Source organism: Patella vulgata, chromosome 8 (assembly GCF_932274485.2).
Source record: "Patella vulgata chromosome 8, xgPatVulg1.2, whole genome shotgun sequence".
Taxonomy (NCBI): Eukaryota; Metazoa; Mollusca; class Gastropoda; family Patellidae; genus Patella; species Patella vulgata.
Genome location: NC_065886.2, coordinates 14,434,878 through 14,457,521, shown reverse-complemented (window position 1 = coordinate 14,457,521; position 22,644 = coordinate 14,434,878). Strand labels below are relative to the sequence as shown.

Here is a 22,644-nt window from a genome sequence, read left to right as displayed (position 1 = left end):
ATGTTTAAAACTGGTAAAAAAAAAAGCTCAAAGTTAGAAATTTTTTCAAGAGCATTTAGAACACTTAAAAGTGTACAATTATACAAGTGGAATATCATTCTGCAACTTAAAAAACAAGAAAAAACATACATTTTGCTTTGTTTGGTTCAAATAAATAAATTTTCACCGAAAATTATTCAAAAATCAGCTTTTACTAAATTGATTGAATCGCAGATGTGAGAACATGAGTCGACTTGAAATATTTATTGCGTCTCGAGACTTGACTTAGACTCGGTAGCCATGGCAAACTTGCGACTTGAAAGACCTAACAAATTGAAGCAAAAACATATTTTATTGAAAGGCAGCTGATGGGTCCTATCGTATTATGGGATCCTAATAAGTTGCAAAATTAAAGCCTATGTTGATTTGCTGACTTATCTGATGAACTGATGACTTGTGGGACACCTGGGCTTTGTGAAGACTTGGGACTCGAGTTGGTACCAAAGTCAGCGACTTGGGACTCAAACTCGGACTTGAAGTGCTGCGACTTGGGACTCGACTCAGACTCGAGATCCAGCAACTTGTTCCCACATCTGTTAAATCATACTATCTTTGTTAAAGATTAATCTATATGGTAAGTCCATTATGTCGGGACAGGACAATTCAAACCAGGTACAAATTTATGCAAAGTCTGACAGTGAAGGTCAGCGACAAAAAAACTAAAGGTACCCAAATACCTCAAAACATTTACCAATGTGCAAGCTTGAATTGATCTACAGCCTAACTCTATAAGGGCATTTTAACCTAAAAGCTCTATATATTTATGTAGCAATTAATATTTGTCTTGACTGTCGTATAAATTAACTATTTTATTTGCAGTGAGTGAGTGAACTTTACAGTATTTTTTCTTGATATGGATTGAAAATAAATATAATATAACTCAATCAATACATAGTTTCAAATTATAACAAAACTGATATCTTAGGAAAATAAAATCAAAGACAACCATTGAAGGCATGAAATAATTTTGCAGCTGAACACAAGATACCATCACCAACTGAAGCACAAGACCCAGAATGATACAATGTCGAGCCTGTTTGGGGCACATAAAATATATTAAGACTGAAGTTTATCTGTTTAATTTATATAATGTACTAGTCGAATGATAAATTCACAGAATATGTAAATTGTTTTATTCAAATTTACTTGGTATTTATTTGTTTATGACAATAAGGGGGGTTGGGTGGCCGAAAGACTTCTGTGTGCGCGTTACATCATAAGGTTCGTTATTGAGTCAAGTGGTGTGGTTTTGATTCCCCGCTTGTACATGACAAGGAATAGGGTCGCCTGTCTAATCTTGTGGGTTTTCCCCTGGGTCAACCGGTTTCCTCCCACTGCTAAAGACCCCTACGTGCAAGCGAATTATTGAAATAAAATTAAACCATGTGTTAATCCCAAAATGACCTAGTTTGTGTCGAGTGGAGGTTAAACTTTATTCCTCTTTCTCTAACTTGTGACAATGAAGTAAAACTATGGAAACACAGACTCGACAAAAAAAAACACCTATGAAAGTGGTTGTATATATTTTTAAGAAGCGGACCAAGAGGTAGATGGTGAAAGAGATTTATTAGGTAACCGCTTTCTTACCTTATTATCAATAACTGTATCCTAACAGTGGCAAGGTAAACAAACGGTCACTATAAATACCACCATGTTATATTGGATATTTTAAAATCTTTCATCATTTATAATTAATGAAGAAAATGATGGTTATAATTTATGAATGATGGTTATGAATGATAGCAATTAGTATTGGTTATGTTGATTATGAGGAGAATGTTGAGTAGTACAGATGAGAACATGATGAAAATTTGTGACGTGTGTTTTGATTGTGTGACCAGGTCCAATGTCACAAAAGGGTTAAAATGATACGTATGAATTGACTAGGATGACCAAAACGACTATTTCTTTTTAATGAATGACAATAATGATGATAATTGGTATTATATGGTATGATGATGGAATTATATGATATGATGATAATTGGTATTATATGATACAATGATAATTGGGCCATTGGTATGATGATAATTGGGCCATTGGTATGATGATAATTGTTATTATATGATATGATGATAATTGTTATAATATGATATGATGATAATTGTTATAATATGATATGATGATAATTAGTATTATATGATATTATGATAATTGGTATTATAATATGATATGATGATAATTGGTAAATGATATGATGATAATTGTTATTATATGATATGATGATAATTGTTATTATATGATATGATGATAATTGGTATTATATGATATGACGATAATTGGTATTATATGATATGACGATAATTGGTATTATATGATATGATGATAATTGGTTAGGTATTATATATGATATGGTGATAATTGGTATTATATGATATGATGATAATTGGTATTAAATGACAATGATGATGTTGATTAGTTTTAATGAATTGAATGTTCAACAATTGTGATAAAAACCATGACTAGAATGATGATTAACATAAATAAATTAAGGTCAAATGTGATGATTATTAATTGATGATTATTAATAATTTGATTAGCATCAAAATGGATGATAGTCAACTTAGATTCATCTAGTTTCAGATGTTAAAGATTTTGATCCTTTGCCAAGATGGGAAAGATGGTCTTATTATAATGTACAGCCTTAGAAATAATTAACTTGTTATTCTTTTGCATTCTAAAACTTCATGAAAGGTTATAAATGAATAGACTACAAATTTAGCTCAACAATCTTTCGGATTTTGCATTTTTAATTCAGAAATAATGGTCATGGACAGATCAGATCTAGATTTTGTTTTGAAGCAGAAATTCGCAAATACATGTACGTATATTTTGTGAAACCATATCAGAGATTTCATTTCTCCTCTATAAAAGCTTTTACACTCAAACTGATTAAGCACTGTGAAACCCCTCCAACATTGCTGCTATATGTATAAGAAACATTCCTATGATATCTTATATAACCATTCTTAATACTTACTGATGGACTTTTGGGTAAACCAACTCTCTGACCAAAACATGTCAAAAGATTCACCAATCTTTCTCTTGTTCGTGCCTGTAAAATGCAAATTTAAAAAAAACTCACATAATTTGAAAGAGATTTGTGGCATATTGACCTTTTGGAGAGAGATAAATCCTGATAGCAATGTCATCTAAATAAATTGCGTAGAGTTGCTCAAGTAATAATTAGCCGATATCATAATCCTGGATATCACTGGACTCCAAACCTTGGGCTAAGAAAAACCTTGTGATTTTTCAATCCAGGGTCTCAATTGTCAGGGATAGTACCAGCCTTTCTTGGATGGTTAAAAAAATTAAGGTCCTCCCGAGAACCCTTGAAAGATGTAATTTGATGAAGAGTAGGCAGAAACACTGCTGTCTGGACAAAATTCACCTCCTTAGCACTGCACACATGACCATAGAAAACAATTATCATATGTTGATCACAACTATGGTGTCGACGAGGGGTTATGACACAATTTCTAACATATAGATTCTGTAATAGTTATTAAAAAAAACATTACAATGGTGTATCACATGGATATTGGCACGATTAAGTTTATGTTAATTTCATAATTTATTATCTTTTTGTTACCATATATAGTATTTTCAGTTCTCAATTATTGTATACCTGTGAGGCTTGTGGTCTTCTCCATACAGAATCTATATCTTGGTTGTTAGATGGTTTCCTTGACAACGAGACTGTTGATGATGAGGATGATGGACTAGCTGATTGGTTTGTCTCTTCTAATGTTTTCGTAGTATCTCCCCCAGCCAGGTATTTTCGCCCTATAATTGGTGTCTTCGAAAGGTCAACCGAAAAATCTAGAGTTCGTCCTGGAATACAAAACCTTTAGCTTAATAGCGAGCAAGAGAAATTGGGTTTAACGTCCACTCAACACAAAGTAGGTCATTTTAGGTCATTTCGAGACTAATATATGTTTTAATTTTATTTTCAATAATCCGCTTGAACGTAGGGGTCTTTAGCTGTGGGAGGAAACCCTACTCCTTGTCACCTAGAAGCAGGGAATCGAAACCACACCACTTGACTCAATAACGGACCTTATGATCTAATGTGCATGCGTTAAACCATTTGGCCACCCAATCCTCCTAGCTTAATAGACAATTCTCTCAAAAGTTATAAACTGATTTACTCAAGTTTAATTTAAAATAGAATTTCAGTGATAAATTTCTGGAAGAAATGGAGATTGAATCAAGAAGCCACTGAAGTAAAAAGATTAAGTCAAATTTGATTGCATGAAAAATCAAAAATTATTAAAGCTGATAAATTTCAAACTAGCCTATAATACGACTACTATATAGGTTGACCTGTGTAAAAAGATTCATAAAGTTATCTTGAATGACTTATGAGATGTGCTCCAGAATATAAATTTTATACTAAGCCTAATTGGTTTCTATAGAAACACAAAAAAAAAGTAAATCTGCAAAATTTCAATTTAACTTAAAGGCACAACTACTATAATAGGTCAATATGTGTACAGAGGATGGATATACAGAACCAATTTCAATATCCCTCCCGAACTTCGTTCGGCGGGGGACAATAAATTTACCTGGCAGTTCCTTGGGTATTCTTGTGAAAATCTCAGCCTCAGCAAAAGATGTATGAGAGAAGACATTTAATTCACTACTAATACTGGAACTAACAGGTGGAGCTGCTGCTAGAGTAGATGAACGGGTGACGGCTAACTTCAATATCTTTAACGCCTCCTTGAAATTAGCTCCCTGTACATGTTTAGATGCTGAGTTAAAGAGTTCTGAGTTGAGTAAACTACTAGGTGTTGAGTTAATATCTATATAATGAACCATACAGTGTAATATCTGTAATACAGCTGATTGATACATTGATGGCCCTTTCTCTAATATCTGAAACAGTTGTAATATAAAATAAACATGTCTATTTTCTAATATCTGTAACAGTCATATGGTAATCACGTCTCTTCTCAGAAACAGTTCAATATGATAGAGAGAGAGAAATGGGGTTTAACGTCCACTTGACACAAACTAGGTCATTTCAGGACTAACACATGGTTTAATTTTATTTCAATCATTCGCTTGCACGTAGGGGTCTTTAGCAGAGGGAGGAAACCGGAGGACCCGGAGAAAACCCACGAGGTTGGACAGGCGACCCTACTCCTTGTCACGTACATCCGGGGAATTGAAACCCCGCCAGTTGACTCAATGACAGACCGTATGATACAGCGCGCGCGTGCTAACCATTCGGCCATCCACCCCCCCCCCCAGTTCAATATGATAATCATGTCTATTCTCTGAAACAGTTCAATATGGTCAACATGTCTATTCTCTGAACCTCTAATATCTGAAACAGTTCAATATGGTCAACAGGTCTATTCTTTAATATCTGATACAGTTAAAGATAAAGATGTTGTGTGTTATATGCTGATAATGATGATACTCAGTTAATAACAGTGTATACTAATAATACAGACACTCAGTATACTATATATAGATCTTTCACTTTTCGTATAACTGTATTGTCAAATACAACTATATACACATTAAAACATATGTGTTTTTAATCTCAATTTGAATGATTACCTGTTCATTCAGTAAATGTGGTCATCTTAAGAGCTAAATGACACTAATTAGGCCAATACAGATGCTTTCTTTTTTTAATTTCAAAATGTATACACAAAACCTTGGTTTCCATCCGACAGACTAGGAGCCAGGTCCTCTGTTCCCCACCACTGACAAGAAGAAACCAGAAATCAGAAATTGTAAAGAACCTTCACGTCAAACACCGGGATCAAACCCTTGACCTTTAGTGCCATATATATGGTATAGTAACTGTGTGACACGAATGAATGTAGATATAAATATACTTACCTCTACTAAGAATGTAACCATACTAACAACAGCAGCTGAATATACATCATGTAGATATTTAACAACACATTTCGTCCATTGAAAACTATCTTTACCACCAAACGTACCACGACTATATAAGGTCATCACAGTACCCAGATTATTTAATCGTTCAGATTGTTGATTACACATCTACAAATAAAACAATTCCAAGGTCTCAACCATCTTTCCAAGTCTATTTAATATAATTACACTTAACTTCAATGTCAGTTAAAAAGAGGCACATGAGCTGTTTTTAGTGCCCTGAAATGTTCCCAGTAGTGATACTTGGACAAAATAAAAAGACTAAAACAGAAACCACCCTACCTCATCAGATTTTTAGGAACTGAGAACGAGGACATTTTTTTGTTGACATTTTATATTTCATTCTATAAATTCTATAGTTACCTGAGCCACATTATCAGCAGCATCACGACACGTCTTATTATTCTTCTCATAATTATGTACCATATATGGTAGCATAGCCATAACATTCATGGGAAAACCTACAAGATAATGTTTATTTCTTATTAAACACCTTAATACTGAATAAAACCAAATGCTCCATCTAATTTAAACTAGTTGATATTTGGTTCCTCACTCTATTAAAGTCTAAAGAAATGTTGAAGAGGAGAGTGTTTTGGGTATGCGATGACAGCATACATGTATAATAATATTATATCACATATTTTGATTGGTAGGTTGATTCAGAATTGACCAATCCCATTCTGCACTATACTGAAAGCACTTTATAAAGGAATGTCTTTGTACAACAGACAAGTGTAGTAAGTTCAAAATAAACAAAAGAAAGGAAGGAACTTTTGGAATAATTCCTGTATCAATCTATCAAAAATCTCAATTTCCCAAATACCAGTAAATTCTTATCTTACCCCACATTCCAGTTGGATCCATGATAGGTGCGTTAATACATAATACAACTCGTGCTAACAGTGACCAGGTGGCTTCACACGCCATGTTCGATGTACAACCCTTCAATAATAATGTTTGTAGACCAGGAAAGTTGGGCCATTTGATCTGCTGCAGTATCTTCTCTAACTTTTCACGACATTCTGGTCTTTCTGGTTGTAGATGACATAACATCTGTGATTAAAAATTTATCCAGTATTAAAGATATTCTCTGATTTATGGAAAAACATAATGTTGATTTGTTCTGGCTTTATTTAGACAGGAAATGACAGGGGTTTATTTTCTGAATCAACTGCCCATTCAACACATATATCAAATCCTGGAACTGGTTAGCAAGGCATTGCTTTATTGATTGAGCCACAGTGGCAAATATTCAAGCACTTGCTAGCCATCATCACAGACACGGTTCTTACTCTCAGTCAGCACCTTCTTACCATCATCCCAGACACGATGAAGGTGATAAATTTTCTGTCTTGTCCTTTGTATCACAACTAGCTCTTGTGACATGTTTTCTAGAAACATTTGTTGCCATATGACCATAGATGGAAGCAGACCTTAAGCACCACAAACGAGCGAACGAACGAACAGCTGATATTTTGATATATGATTGTGTAGTCTGCTGAGTATTTAGACCGATTACTTCTGATTTCAAGATTGTAGATTGTCTGTGTTCATGTATGGTTTGTTCTATGTTTTGTTTATTAGTTAAACTACAACGCCCACTTTCTATGATTAAATATTTAAAAAAAATTGGTTTTAACCCAACAAGTAGTCAAAAACTTAGCAAATAATGGAAGACTTACATTTAGCTTGATTTAGATTTGGATTATCAAATTCGTTTATTAACATCCCCAATCCAACCCATAAATCACAGACCAAAAAAAAAAGAAATTGACTAAACATTCACCTTATCTAATAGTCGTACTGCTAATAAGAATTCATATTCGTAGTCTGATTCCAGTAGTGAAACACAGATCCAGAACATCTGTGTCAATAGAGTTATCTTATCTTCCGTACCATTCTGGTCGAGATTCTTCAATGACTGAGCACTACGTGATCTCGCTAGATTTGATCTACGATTATCAGCATCTGTACTACTTCTATTCCTTAAATCAACTGAATATAAAATAAGACCATATATATAAGACCATACAACAAAATATTCTGGTACATAGATACTCTTGCTTCACTTAAACAGGGTCAAATGACATTTATATTTCAAAAAATCAAAAACAATCTCATTAATTATCTCATGTAAATATTTTCCCCACCAGTTACATGAAATGAAATGGGGTTTAATGTCCTACTGTTCTGCTCCCACTGGACTAATGAAGACAGCTATATGCCTTGACAGCGGTGCTAAGAGGCACATTTTGCCTTGACAGCGAATTCCAACTGCCAATGGATCTTTTATGTGTACGCCAATGTGTACATGGGACCTCGGTTCTTCATCCCACCCGAATGACTAGACAGCTGTCCTTGTCACTCTCACTCCTGCACCAGACAAGGAGAAACCACGCCAGAAAATCCTGATGAACTTTCTTGGCCAACACTGGGAGCAAACCCGCGACCACTAGACTAGCGAGCCAGTCTCTTACCCACTTGGCTCCCACATCAGTTACAGGAATTAACTCTATAACAAATTTTTGAATGAAACCGGAAGTATCAAGTATGCAACCCTGATAAATGTTACTGACAAACATGAAAAAAACTGGATAATCATACATTCCTATAAACAACATGATGCAGTGCCTTGAATTGTGATGTTTATGAGAAGTCATTTAGCCCAGTAGTAAACCTTTGACAAAATAAAAACAAACAAATCAAAAACCTCCTTCCACATCAGAGTTTTGGGATGGATTGTTTGAGAATCCTTAAATCTGAATAGTTTCAATGTCAACCTGATTAAATATTAATTCCAACTTACTGGCAGCTGCTCGAGCTTTCTGTGTAATCACAGCAACAGAGTAACTTGTACTGCGACAATGATGAGGTAAAGCTTGTTTTGGTGCCGTCATACCTGGTCTTCTACCATCAGAATCATTGGCAAGATTAGGTGTGGACATAAACAACTCCCTCATAAAATCTATAGGACGGAACTCCAGGTCGAGATTATCAACAGCAGCCTCTAAGGTCAACATTATTTCTGTTACATAACCCTGATAAATAATACAGTTAACATTTATTCTACAAAGATAAAACTACTACATTGACGGCTAGCCCCCGGATCCATGCACTTAATCTGATATAAACATTTTTTTGCGTATTGTGGCTTGTCCGTAGATTCTTTTGTGTAATTGTGTGTGGTGCAATTCCCCTGCACTTACTATTATAATGTGGTTTCTTACACAGAGTTGTTTGTCATTATGCGAGTGCTTTGAAAATTCAAATCAGTTCACATCAGTATTAATATCCAGTTTCACATCTGTATTGCTTGTCATGTTAGTTACTATAATTACACTTTTAAATAAATAAAGATTTATGATTTTGCAGTTTTATAGGCCTCTTAGATAAAGACTGTTTGATTTTGTAGTTTCTTTTTGTAAAGTTTCAGAGGCCTCTAAAATTGCTTGATTTCTTTAGTTTCAGATGCTTCTTAAATAAAAAATTTTTTTTGATTACTTTTTTAATTTCGGTTGTAGCTCAAGCACTAGTTAGTTTTAATGGCTATAGCTTATCATGGACCTGTGTCATACATGTGTTTTAACATTCAGCATAATAAGGTTATGACATACCTGCATATCTTCACCTTGTTCAGCAACAGTTTCAACCAGACGTGATAGAATATCAGACAACATCTGCGTGGAGGGACGAATTCTTAAAGCTCGTAAAATCTGAATAAACAATATATATAAAGCACTGAGCAATCAAATTACCGGTACTTAATATTTGTTGTTTATTTCTTGCTATGTCCATGTATTTTGTCTTGTCCGCAGGTTTGTCTTGTTGATTTTGTTTTGTGTGTAGTGCGGTCCTCCTGCACTTACTATTTTTACTGACCAGAAAATGCTTATTATCGAACTTAGTCATGGTAATGAAACAATACAAAACCCCCACTCAATTATAAGCACAGTTATCATGTTCCATAGCATTGTCAAATTAGATTGTTTATCTCTCCTTAACCTAAGCAAAAAAATCATCATCGAACTCAGTCAAGATATTCACCAAATTATCACCTACACCAATTAGTCTATGCAATTAAATATTATGGTTAACTTTACTGATTTTTGTAGGAATCGTTTAATTAATTGAAAGATTTGAAAGACATCTCTTCTACCTGAAATGATCTACCAGCATAATGTCTAGATGAACAAGATAAAGCTAGCTGTAATGCCGTCTGGGACCAACGTTGTTCAACTAAGGCTAATGGATAAATCTCTTTAAAACAACGAACAACACATTTCAGGAAATATTCTAAATGAGTTGCACTTTGAGTATTCAACATCTTTGGTGTGATGTCATCACAACTCCACAATGGACGACCTCTCCTGGAAAAAATAATAAAACAAATTCAACAATTATTACAAATTCATAACAAGTCCAATAACTTTGAGTACAGGTTGGTTATAATAAGGTTTTCAATAAATTCATCCATTTTTGAAAAGACAGGGTGAAAACTGAGGGGATTTTCGATTTGGGTCCCATCTGAACGACTCGCCAATTGCTCCGTCTAGAACAACTGACAAGACGGAATCAGGATGGAAAATCCTGAGGAATTTTTTTGACCAGCACCAGGATCTAACCTGCGACCTCTTGGTTAGGGTGTCAACACAATACACACTGAGTCACAGTGGCTTCTGTAATTTCAAGAGAAAGTATTACAGTATGGGCAAACTCGATCAAAATGTGTTTTAGTGTAGATGTATGTAAAAGAGTTAGATTCGATCCTCTGTCGATGAGGTTCAGGTGATAATGATTCGCAGTGGAGAGACTGACCACATGTAGAACATGATGTGTGTAAAATATGGTTGTATTTTATCACAAAGCCAAATGAGACTGACAAATTGAAATATAATATTAGAGATTTTACTTTTAAAATAAACAACAAAATGGAAGAGAGAGAGAGAGAGAGAGAGAGAGAGAGAGAGAGAGAGAGAGAGATGTGGTTTAATGTCCACTAGACACAAACTATGTCATTTCAATAATTCACTTGTGCGCAGGGGTCTTTAGCAGTGGGAGGAAACTACACGACCTGGAGTAAACCCACAGGGTTTGGCAGGCAAGGCTACTCCTGAACACGTACAAGTGTTGGATTGAAACCACACCACTTGACTCAATGACAGTTCTTATTATCTAAAGGGTATGCGTTACACCACTAGACCACCCAACCCCCTATAAATAGAAGACTTACTTATTATCCATGAAATTTAGAATACATTGAGCCACTTCTTCTACAGTATTAAAACTATCAGGATCAGCCATTGTACTTGTTTCTGGTGTAATGGTGGCGCTACTATCTATACTAAATGTAGATCGTGCTATAATTTGATGTGGAAGGTTCGCCTCTCGAGGTGGGGTTTCTGATAAGAACAAAAAAAACCAATAAATTATTCTTATTGTAAAGAGATTTGTCTGAAGCCTATCTTGTGTAATAAAATTATAACTTATTCCAAAATTCAGTAGTAAAAACAAGATTTTAAGTTGAATAGGTGGTTTAATCATCATACAGTTTCAGATTATACAATACTTTTCAAATTATAAACAGAAATTGAATATTTTTGAATATTTTAATCCACGAATAAAGAGAAGGATAAAATTACTGTAAATAGTTAAATGGTTGACAGCAAAGCAAGCTGCTAAAATGTTTTTGTTGAGCTGTTGTTTTTAGAAATAAATTGTCTGGATACAGTCATATATGATTGATCTGTCAAAAATGGGATAACACACATTAGGTTAGCGTTGATGTATTTGATCAGACCTATTTGCTTTTTTTTAATAAACGTACATGTATATAGTCTATCATTCTATATTTAACCTATATTCTGGTATCTTGACATTGGAGAAAGGTCAATATAGGTCTAGCCTGTTCCTCAATCCCATTTTAAATGAAATAAAATATTGTTTATACAAGAAAAATTTGCGATATTTTAACCAGATTCACGAGTATGGAAACATTGTCGTTTTAATACTCACCTACAGATATAACCGAATCTCTATCTTCTGATATTATTTTGACTGTATCTGTTGGATTTCTACGATTCTCCAACAATAGTCTGGCTATATCACTATGGTCATGTGATGATGCTAATAGTAGGAGATTCAATAACAGTTTCTTACAATGTTCATATACCAACGGTCGACTATGATCCAAACCTGAAAAAGTTATTAGAATGAAATATCATTTTTTGGGTTTAATTTTTAGAAAGTAATTGTTGTACTGGAAGTGTCATATTGTTTTATATTGTATACCATTGTGGTCTGAAACCGTCTGTTTAAGTAGACACAAGTTGTCTCCCTTATGATGTAGTTCTTCTGCCTTTTTGAGTAATAAAGTGATTGGAATTTTAACATGGAGAATGGTTGTGTTTTCCTTTTCAAGAATACGAATATAACAGAAGGAATAACAACTGGCCCGATGCCTTTGTAATTAGGTAAATATCATTTTTGGATTTAATTTGTAGAAAGTAATTGTTGTACTGAAAGACATAACACCTGGGATGCCTCTGTTGTTGTAATTAGATAAGGGGATACTGAAATGTCAAGTGGTAGTGTCAAAAATTATGAAGAACAGTGAATATATCATGTAGCAGAAATTGTGGTTATGTCTTACCAAGGAATATAAAGGGAGATGTAGATTGGAAATCGGGTAGGTTTGACTTACCAAGGAATATAACATGTAACATGAGTGGTAGATGTGGTGACCAATCAATCTCTAGACCATCTAATACAAGATCAGATAAAAACATTATAGCTATATTACTTCTGAAATATAAATAACAAAATACATATTTAATAATCCATTTTAAATCTATGTTAACAATTTGCATCAGATGTACACATGTATTACCTTAACATTCTTTCAGCTACTCTTTCTTAATAGAGTACACTATTCTAAAACATATGATTTCTTTATTATATCCTTCAACATAGCAGATAATCCAAACTTTTGTAAATTAATTATAAAGCTAAAACGCATTTAAAGTCACTGCATCTAATCGTTCACAGCTTAATCCACTAATATTTACTCAAATAAATAATTTAACATTTATGGAATTTAACTGATTTTGGACTGATATTATTTTTAGATATTACTTTTTCACAAAATTGTAGATTAAAAATCTGCCACTTTTAGATTTTTAAGAGAAACATATATGGCTCTACTAAGTGATGTAATTTGATGTAAATGTTTAATAGTTTTATGAAGAGAATAGTATACCTATGAAAACCTGGTGTTGAAGGAAGATTTTCTGGTAGAAATTGATTCAATGGTGCGAAGTAACCACCATAAGCTGGCATGGGTAGAGGATAAGGTAATGGAGATTCACTACGTCGGTGTTCTCCTGGTTTAGTAAATGTTGGAGTCGGACCACGTATTTCTTCTTCTACAATTAAATATAATAAACAAATATTTCAGACAATGTAGGAAGAGTAAACTATACAATGATGAAATGAAATGGGGTTTAATGATCTGATGTTTTGCAAAATGTCTATAATGGAAATACTTTGCCAAGACAGCAGTGCTATAGCTTGTTTCAAATTCCAACTATCAAGGGATCATTAGCGTGCATTACCAATTTGTACCCAGGACCACTGTTAATGCTTCCATTTGAAGGACCAGATTCTTTTTCTTGCCAGGCCCTCCATCCTGTACCAGTGAAAGGGAGAAACCAGGCTGGAAAATCTTCCAACAGTTAAAATGGATACATATACCCAGAGGATATATAAACCTTTGAAGAATTCATTTAAGAACAATTCTTATATTTCTCATGACTAAAATCAAACGGTTAGAGAAACAATTCACATCTGATGTTGGTAATTGTATAATTCTAGATTTCAGTAGTAAAAGGTGACGTATTGACTGTGTGAAAATTGACGGCCATTTCTCAATTTTATCTTCATTTGGGCCTATGATGTTTCCAAGACAGTGACTTCCACAAGTACAACCAAAATGCTTCTAGGATTCAATCCCGAACAAGACATTAGGTTTAGCCCACTGTATCTAGAACAATGATCGATCAGGTTGTATAAAACTATTGTAGGCCTACCTGTTGTTAGTGTAACTTGATCTTGAGTAGAACTGACCGTACTTGTTATACTTCTTAACGATGCTGTTGAATTCGTTCTTGTTGTACTATAAAATACAAGGAAACATATGATAGAGATGACAAGCGTGGTATACCGGTAGATGTGTTTTCGTGGTTATGAAGTAAAAGTCCATGACAATATTTTTTTTACATCATTCAGATAATATAATGATAAAATTTCCTATTTTAATGAAAAATATCAGGAAATTGTTAGTTTTATGAAATCAAATATTGCAATATTTTTTTTTTCAATCTTATAAAGTGAGGCCTGGTCTGTTATTCAACCATGTTTTGAGGGGGTGACAGCAAAAATATCACACTGTAAGTATGTCCAATAGTAACAATTGATTTCAGTCTTTGGAGATTGAAGGTTCTTTGTTTTATAGATTGACATTAACTAAATTGACGAAAAAAAGAGGACAACTCTTATAAACAATGGTTGTGATCATTCATTCGGAATGTTTTTACTGGAACCCAAATATGCTGATTAACAAGTTTCGACTGAAAGCAAAAAAAAAGCTGCAAATAATCTGATCATTGCTTTAAGTTTTTCTCTATAAAATATTAATTTAAAAAATTAGATAATATTACCCATCACTAGGTAGATCTTCATTAGTACTATGTCGTTTAGTATGGAGTATCCCTTTTTCTAACTGATCTGCTGTTTGACAGACAATCTTCTCATCATCAGTGGTATTATTTGTTGTTGGTATTTTTCTCATGGGAGATAAACGATAATAGGGTGGAGTCTGTGTTCTCTCTATACTCATGTTTAACGTCTCTATACTCTATAATAGATTCAATGTTTACAATAAAATCAATCTGAACGTATACTCTAACATAATACCTAGAAAGTTATTTCCCATTAAGATTTAGGACTGGATAATCATCACGTCACAGGGCTCGCTCTAAGGCAAATCACTAAACACTCTATGAAGATGCAATGATAGTTATTTATTTTCATAACTACTTTAGGATTTGATTACAGTCTTTGGGGGATTTTTACTTTTATATACAAATTAATTATCATACCTGTAGTTCATTCATCATTTCATCAACTAATTTTTCTGGTTTAGCTCTACCAAGGTAACTTAAAACTCTCTTTACCTGCAATAAATATAACAGATTCCATATTTTTACATTATTGTTATCTTGGTTAAAATAATATTTTCTCACCAGGAATGCTTTACATACTAGAAAAATATTTGAAAAAAATAAATGTTTTTGTTCTATTGCTTGAACAATGTTTTTGAATAAGAAAAGAAATGCAGTGTACTATCAGGGAAATGCTGCCATAGAATTGGCAGTTGGAATTTGATATAAGAGTAGGCCATAGCGTCACTGTCCGGGCAAAATTTCCTTCATAATACACTGTATGGCATATGCCTGTCTTCATTGGTTGAGTCAGAGCAGAACAGTAGGACGTTAAACCCCATTTCATTTCTTATTACAATTTCCAAATGTCAAGGAATCTTTAATATTTTGCCTATTGTATACATGGTCCCTTGAGTTTTTGTCCCATCCTAATGACTAGATGATTTTCCTTACAAAGTTCACAACTGAGACCAGACTGGAAAATGACAAATGGCTTTGTGTAAGTAAGTAAGCCATCACCATACTTACCAAGCCACTGTGGCTCCCAGTGGCTCACAAAAAAAACTTAAAAGCACTATATAATATTTAAGATACTTACATATAATAATAAATCTGAAGCTGCTACATTAGTTATTATCACTAGATAACGTATAATGACTTTCAGATTATTCGGCCATGTTAACAAGGATGACCACAGTGATTCTATCTCGAATGGATGTTCATCTCCAAACTAAAAATACAAGTATAAAATCTGAATTATTAAATACCAGTAACACAGAATTTGTATAACAAACATTAAATGAAATGGGGTTCAAAGTTCTGATCTGACTGGTGTATGCCAGACAGTGTGCTATGAGGGAAATTTTGCCTGGACAGCAGCGCTACGGCCTAATCTTATATCGAATTGGAACTGCCAAGGGTTTTTTTTATGTGCACGCCAATCTGTACACTGGAGCTCGTTTTTCGTCCCATCCGAATATAGCACAATTGAGCTGTTTATATGGATTATTCTAAGGACATTCCCTGCCAATACAGAGATCAAACCAGGAATCTGTTTGGAAGTAGTTTCCGAGCCACTAGTAATCAAAATGTAACGATATATTTTATGTTTATGCTCAAACAAGGATTATGTTCAAGACAAAAGGGGTGAGTGGTGGGGGATGTAGAAAAATATTGTTTCCTTTTTTATCAACACCTAAGAATTTTGGCTTGGATTCTGTAAAACATGAAAACTGAACATGATTAATGATAGCCTGGCCCCGGTTTCACAAAGTATTTTCAGATTTAAGTTAAGAATTTACTCAACTTTCAATCTCTGTTCATGAGAAATATCTTTGATCCAGAAACACAGAACTTTATTATAACAAAAAAAGTTTTATAAAGGGCTATATTTTAGTTAAGATATGGTGAATAATTTTGAGTAAATTCTTCCGAGAATGTTTTCTGAAACCAGAGCCTGAAATTCATGATGCACACAAAACTTCAGTTAATATCTCAAATCGACTCCCATTTTTTTCATCTTGTGTTCTACTTACTTTAGCAGTGAGAAAGAAGATATTATTGAGGGCCATCTCTGTAGCTTGTGTTGATCCCCACCCATCACCTCGTAGTGATGTCATAAAACTATCTGTCTGGTTGTCTTGGAGACGTGTCAGGAACGTGGATAAAGGATTGGATGGTGGCAGCGATGGATCGACCAACTCCATATTGTGTAACCATGGTAAAAGACATTTTAATAAAGTTTGACGAACAGATGGTCGAGCTGTTTGAAATCGATGAGTTATTTCTGAAATGACAACATACATAGACATGATAAAATACAATTATCTGCTGTCTTTTTGTAATCCTGAGTGTGAGTGTTTGCCTTATCAGCTGTAATACAGCTGGAGTGGTAGTCCTCTTTAATTTAAGGCTAAGGCCCGTATTGTCGTCTTCTGTACTTGAATCCAATTTGATAAATTTCAGTATTTGTTAAATATATGAGGATCCAAATTAATGACATACGTTCAGTGAATCATCGCAATATTTAAATGAAATGTGGTTTTATTGTTCTTCTTTTCTACATCAACAAGGCTAATGAAGACAGGTGAACCTACGTTTTTCATATAATCTGAATGTCTAGACAAAATTCCATGCCATGTCCTGGAAAATCCAGAGGAAATTTCTAAGTCAACAATTGGATCTCCTGGTCAGTTATCCAGCAGACAAGCACCATACTCACCATGGCTCCCCTAACAATATATATCCTAATCATTACTGAAGAAGGACTCCTCTTATCCCAAACGTTTAATAAAACTCTTGATCACACCTATGGAGTTCATCTGACTTATACTGGTTACAGGGGTTGTGTTTCATCTCACATTAATAAAACAATTAAAATGTTATCCATACCTGATATCATGGGAAGTGTAAGATCAGGATGTATATTAGCCAACTGTTCTGATAGGTACACCTGTGAGTGACAGTACGATACAGCCAATAGGATGTCATTTAAAGGAAGACAGGGCGGAGCTTGTTCTTCAGCATTCTCCATAACTATTGGTATTTCTTGGAAGAATCTTGTGTCCAGTAGATGCAGAAGCATTTGTGCTGTTTCGTGTGTCTGAATTCTGGGATTGCCAACATTTAGTACCGCTAAATTCAACATGGCCACATGATCACATGGATATTCTCTGTTAAATGAAAATTGTCAAACATTAAATATTTAGGTAATGAAACTAGTTAATTCTATGTGAAAGGCTCTATTTACCTAATAAACTATAACACATATTGAGAGAGAGAGAGAGAGAGAGAGAGAGAGAAAGAGAGAGAGAGAGAGAGAGAGAAAGAGAGAGAGAGAGAGAGAGAGTTTAATGTCCACTTGACACAAACTAGGTCATTTTGGGACACACAAGGTTGGACGGGCGATCCTACTCCTCGTCACTTACAACTGGGGAATCGAAAACACGCCAAATGACTCAATGACAGATCTTATGATACAATGCGCACGCGCTAACCATTCGGCCATCCAACCCCGCTACACATATTTATAGAAGACAGCTATTATATTTTGACGACATCTTGAAGAGTATTAACTTGATAGTGTTCTTTACACTATCCAGGTACTAAGTGTTGTTAAAAGTTTACGATATTTACCTAGTTTGAAAAACAGCAGCTAAAGCATTAAAACATCCGTCTGCTACCTCGTTAGAACCTGTATAACATCTGTCAATCACCCAATCTAATAAACTTTGTACGTCCGAGTTAAACTCTAATAATAAAAATACTGTCTCCTTCGCTAAATCATAGATCTGAAAAGTATGAAGGACATCTCTGTCAAGTTCTTTTAAATCAGTGAAAATCTAATAATATATCTAGCCCCTAAAAATACAGAATATAATGTATTAAAGATTAAATATTTTGTGAAACTTGATTGAGTCACCTAGTAATAATGATATCAACAATCCATAATGCATGATTTGGTTATCCTAGTTAAACTATTGAATATATCCAGTATCTGAATAACTGTTTCAAGAACCATTAAAATTAGAAATGATAATAATTTATTATGTTTTAGAGGAAAGTAAACATGGAATAACACACAGAAATATTTATTTTCATTATAGCACATAGTTAACTGATTGTGACATAAAAAATTATGTTGACAATTTCATTTAATAGTATGGTACTCCATATATTTATCAATAAATAATTTGTAGCTTAAATAATTATTTCCAATGCTTTTAAATCAAAATAACTAATTCTTTTTCTAGATATCAATTAATATATTTTTTTATCGGCAACTAACTATTTAAAACTCTATTATAGCGCTTTCTTATCATCCCTAGATTATTCTTTAATAAATAAAAGATGATTTGAATTAAGTACCAAATAAAGTCAAATGATTTCATATACCTGGTATGAAGAACAAATGAAGGATGAATGATGGGGCAATGAGAATCAACATAATTTGTTAAACAAAGCAAAATGATGGACAAAATATTGTTTTTGAAAACTAGATTTCTTTTGAGGTTTCCATTGATTTTTTTTCTTTTTGACGAATATAAATGTGTTGTAAAAATTTCAATATTTATTTTTCTATTCTAGTTTAAAGTCTCGGATTGTCATTTGTGGGACTGAAGAATCCCTTGGAAACTACAATATTGTGAAATTTGAATTTTTAATAGGAATATCAGTCTAAAAACAGTTCTAGTCCATTCAATATTTACAAAGATATATGGAATTGAAAATCTGTCAACAGCATCAATCAGACAATATAACGGAATACGGTCAAACCTTTGCTAAAATATTTTCACCAGTATCTTATTGATTAGATTGAATCCAAGCCACGAGAATATCCACCATTGATATTTTGATTTTGTTTTCTTAATTAAATTCTAAATAATCAATCAAGTAGGAGCCTAGTTTCCAAAAGCATGTTTCAAATGATGATCTGTGATCTAATGATGATGATGATGGAGACGATGATCAACTACAACAATTACATGTAAATGGGTGGGTTTTTTGTTGTGAAAACAAGCTTGTCTATTTCAATTATCAAGTTAACACAAATCAAAATTTATAAAAATAATAACAATTCATAGGTAGGGATATTAACTAGATGCACTTTCCATACTGAATAACCCAGTTGTTGAACGTTTATTTAATAACCTTTGTACATAATAACATTCAATTGGTTTTGACTCAAGTTACAAAATTTGATAAAAGCAGTTGTAATAAGGAACAGTTTCTAAAACATAATTATGGGTTATTCAAGATGTTTTTTCTTTTTTTTTTTAAATCAAGGGACCAATTTCTCAGAAACTTTAAACTACAATTTGAACTATGTCATTTGAAAATCAAAATTCAACAAATTAATCCACAGAATATATACATAAAAGTTCTTTTAAGCCTTTGCATTCATATACAAAGTTGCTTTTTGTGATCTTAAAGTGTATGTCAACTTAATTTATACTTTTATATCAACTAAAATTATACTTTTGTGATCATAATGTGTACATCGTGTTGATATTATCAATCTACAGTTTTTCTTAAAGAGGGTGTGGGGGTAAAACTAAAAGATTTAAATTTGATCATTGAGCGCTTTATGCACTCATCTCACTTAAACAGGCATTATGCAAGAGCTAATTCTACAGGTCGTTCTTTAGGCCTTATATGTTATATAAACTATTAATTGAACATTTATTAAGATCATAATCAAGTCTCAATGTCATTGGATAGGTCCGATTTTATGTAGATTAGAACGGTTCAGCGATTTAATGATTTAATCTAAAAATGGTGAAGCGAAGCTAAGCTTCAAACAACCAGTACGGTGGTTATAATCAGTGCACACATCTTGTCAAACCTTCAAAGGCTAATATCTTCGCTCAAAATAAAACAAGTAGAAAGGCAACCCCTATAACCAGAGAAGATAGTCGAACTCCTGGTAGATTATAAACTAATTTATTATAAACTTTTCGGACTAAAGGTGTCCTTCCTCAGTAATAAAATAATGTGAATGAAATTTTCAATATATTCATTTTGTATTATCTATTATTTCACTATTATAGCAAGAATGGCTAGCTCTTTATCTAAATCTTACATAATGTATCTGTAATTATGCTTTCTGAAGATTTTATTATTTATATTTATTATCTAGATGCAGAAAGGAAAGGAAATTTAACGTCCTACTAGGTGCAGGCTGCAGACAATGAATTTACTTCCCAAATGACATAGTTAATTAATCACATTTAGCTAAAGTTTCCAAGAAACAGAACAAAGAACAATAAAGGACCAGGTAAAAAAAAAAAAAAAATGAAACCTCCTGAAAGAAAGAAACGCTATAGAGAAGCACCACAAGAAATAAATATTAAACATGATACAAGTCAACTGGGATTGTAACAACAACATATTGCTAGTTTATATAGTAACTACTTTCCTTCTTCAGGCTGTATGTATACACTACTCCTACCTATAACTAGCATCAACACTATAATATTTAACTAAAATACGGTCAATATTCTATTCTTATCTTCATTATTTTTCTTTATTTCACTAAAAAAATGTCGATATTCTATTTCTAATGTTCATTTCTTTTTTATTTCACTAAAAAAATGTTGATATTCTATTTACACTATAATATTTATTTCTTTATTTAACTAAACAGGGTCGATATTCTATTTTTATGTATATTGTTTTTCTTTATTTCGCTAAAAAAAGGGCGACATTCTATTTCTAATGTTCATTTTGGTCTTTACAAATGGCGACAATGTTCATTGTTTTCTTTATATCACTATACAAATTGGAAATTTAATCTAGTAAATAAAAAAATGTTCATCTCTATCTTTAATTACATTGAATGTTGAACATTCTATTTCTAATGTTTTAAAATTTAATGATGTATATCATATTAAAACTTTATTTCTTTCTTTATTTCACTAGTACATTGCTGCATTCTATTTCTAATGTTTTAATATTTAATGATGTATATCATATTAAAACTTTATTTATTTCTTTATTTCACTAGTACATTGCTGCATTCTATTTCTAATGTTTTAATATTTAATGATGTATATCATATTAAAACTTTATTTCTTTCTTTATTTCACTAGTACATTGCTGCATTCTATTTCTAATGTTTTAATATTTAAATGAAGTATATCTGTTCAGAAGTCACCAAGACAAATATACAAAAGTTACCACCATTTATATACAAAGGTGCATCACAGATTTTACAATGTGGGTGAACTTCTAAAATATCACAAATGCATAATTTTACATCACTGCGTTCTCATGTAATATATTTGTAAAACAAACTATTTTTCCTAATAATTATGACAATGGGACTTTGTAACAGAATAAATGTTCACAAACCAAAAGGGGAAAAAAATCCATACATATTAGAACTTATCACAACCAGGTACGCCACTTTAAGTTGAATATAAGCAGTAAGTTTTGAAGCAAAGCATAAAGAAAAGTCTTTATATGTTTACTGAACATAATTTACAAACAACTAGAAGAGGTTAAAATTGTTAAAGTCTGACTTTAGCTTTATGTAAGATTTGTGTATACAGCAGCCTTCAGATTCAAAGTTTATATTGATTTAAATACTGATAAACATGGAATTATTATTCACACCAAATTAACAGATTTAAAGCTGTGAATAAGCTGGGGTTTTCACTGCACAATTGATGTAAACAAGGATATTCTATTGTAAATGAATGGGATTGGATAACAGGCATGAACTATTCAACTCCTCTCCTATATAGATCTCTGCTGCATAGAAATAATCACATTTACTTTTTGTTTATACCAATCTATATTTCTGATCAAGGGCTATAATTTTTACATTAATCCAATCTAGAGCTTTCTTATTTCATAAAACATGGCTTGGTAAAATTTAAAAGCAACTGGTAAAAGCATACTAAAGTTAATCAACTCCAGGACAACAATAAATTTGAGCTTTCTGTTATCATCA

General features: G+C 32.9%; 1 protein-coding gene across 1 annotated transcript in view; it reads right to left on the bottom strand.

The window, feature by feature from the left end:
• The window catches only part of LOC126829329 (protein furry), a 52,949-nt gene that overhangs the window by 756 nt on the left and 29,549 nt on the right, over positions 1-22,644 (bottom strand). The window contains exons 28-49 of the mRNA XM_050559123.2: positions 18,324-18,478; positions 17,580-17,860; positions 16,724-16,974; positions 15,787-15,918; positions 15,126-15,200; positions 14,685-14,881; positions 14,055-14,140; positions 13,226-13,391; positions 12,671-12,771; positions 11,983-12,162; positions 11,201-11,369; positions 10,127-10,337; positions 9,585-9,683; positions 8,777-9,008; positions 7,757-7,965; positions 6,813-7,023; positions 6,331-6,428; positions 5,905-6,075; positions 4,611-4,923; positions 3,671-3,876; positions 3,020-3,094; positions 1,627-1,676 (exon numbers count right to left, since the gene is read on the bottom strand). Of these exons, the coding sequence (XP_050415080.2) occupies positions 1,674-1,676; positions 3,020-3,094; positions 3,671-3,876; positions 4,611-4,923; positions 5,905-6,075; positions 6,331-6,428; positions 6,813-7,023; positions 7,757-7,965; positions 8,777-9,008; positions 9,585-9,683; positions 10,127-10,337; positions 11,201-11,369; positions 11,983-12,162; positions 12,671-12,771; positions 13,226-13,391; positions 14,055-14,140; positions 14,685-14,881; positions 15,126-15,200; positions 15,787-15,918; positions 16,724-16,974; positions 17,580-17,860; positions 18,324-18,478 (3,621 nt within the window). The 3' untranslated portion in view covers positions 1,627-1,673. The remainder of the gene's footprint in view (positions 1-1,626; positions 1,677-3,019; positions 3,095-3,670; positions 3,877-4,610; positions 4,924-5,904; positions 6,076-6,330; positions 6,429-6,812; positions 7,024-7,756; positions 7,966-8,776; positions 9,009-9,584; positions 9,684-10,126; positions 10,338-11,200; positions 11,370-11,982; positions 12,163-12,670; positions 12,772-13,225; positions 13,392-14,054; positions 14,141-14,684; positions 14,882-15,125; positions 15,201-15,786; positions 15,919-16,723; positions 16,975-17,579; positions 17,861-18,323; positions 18,479-22,644) is intronic.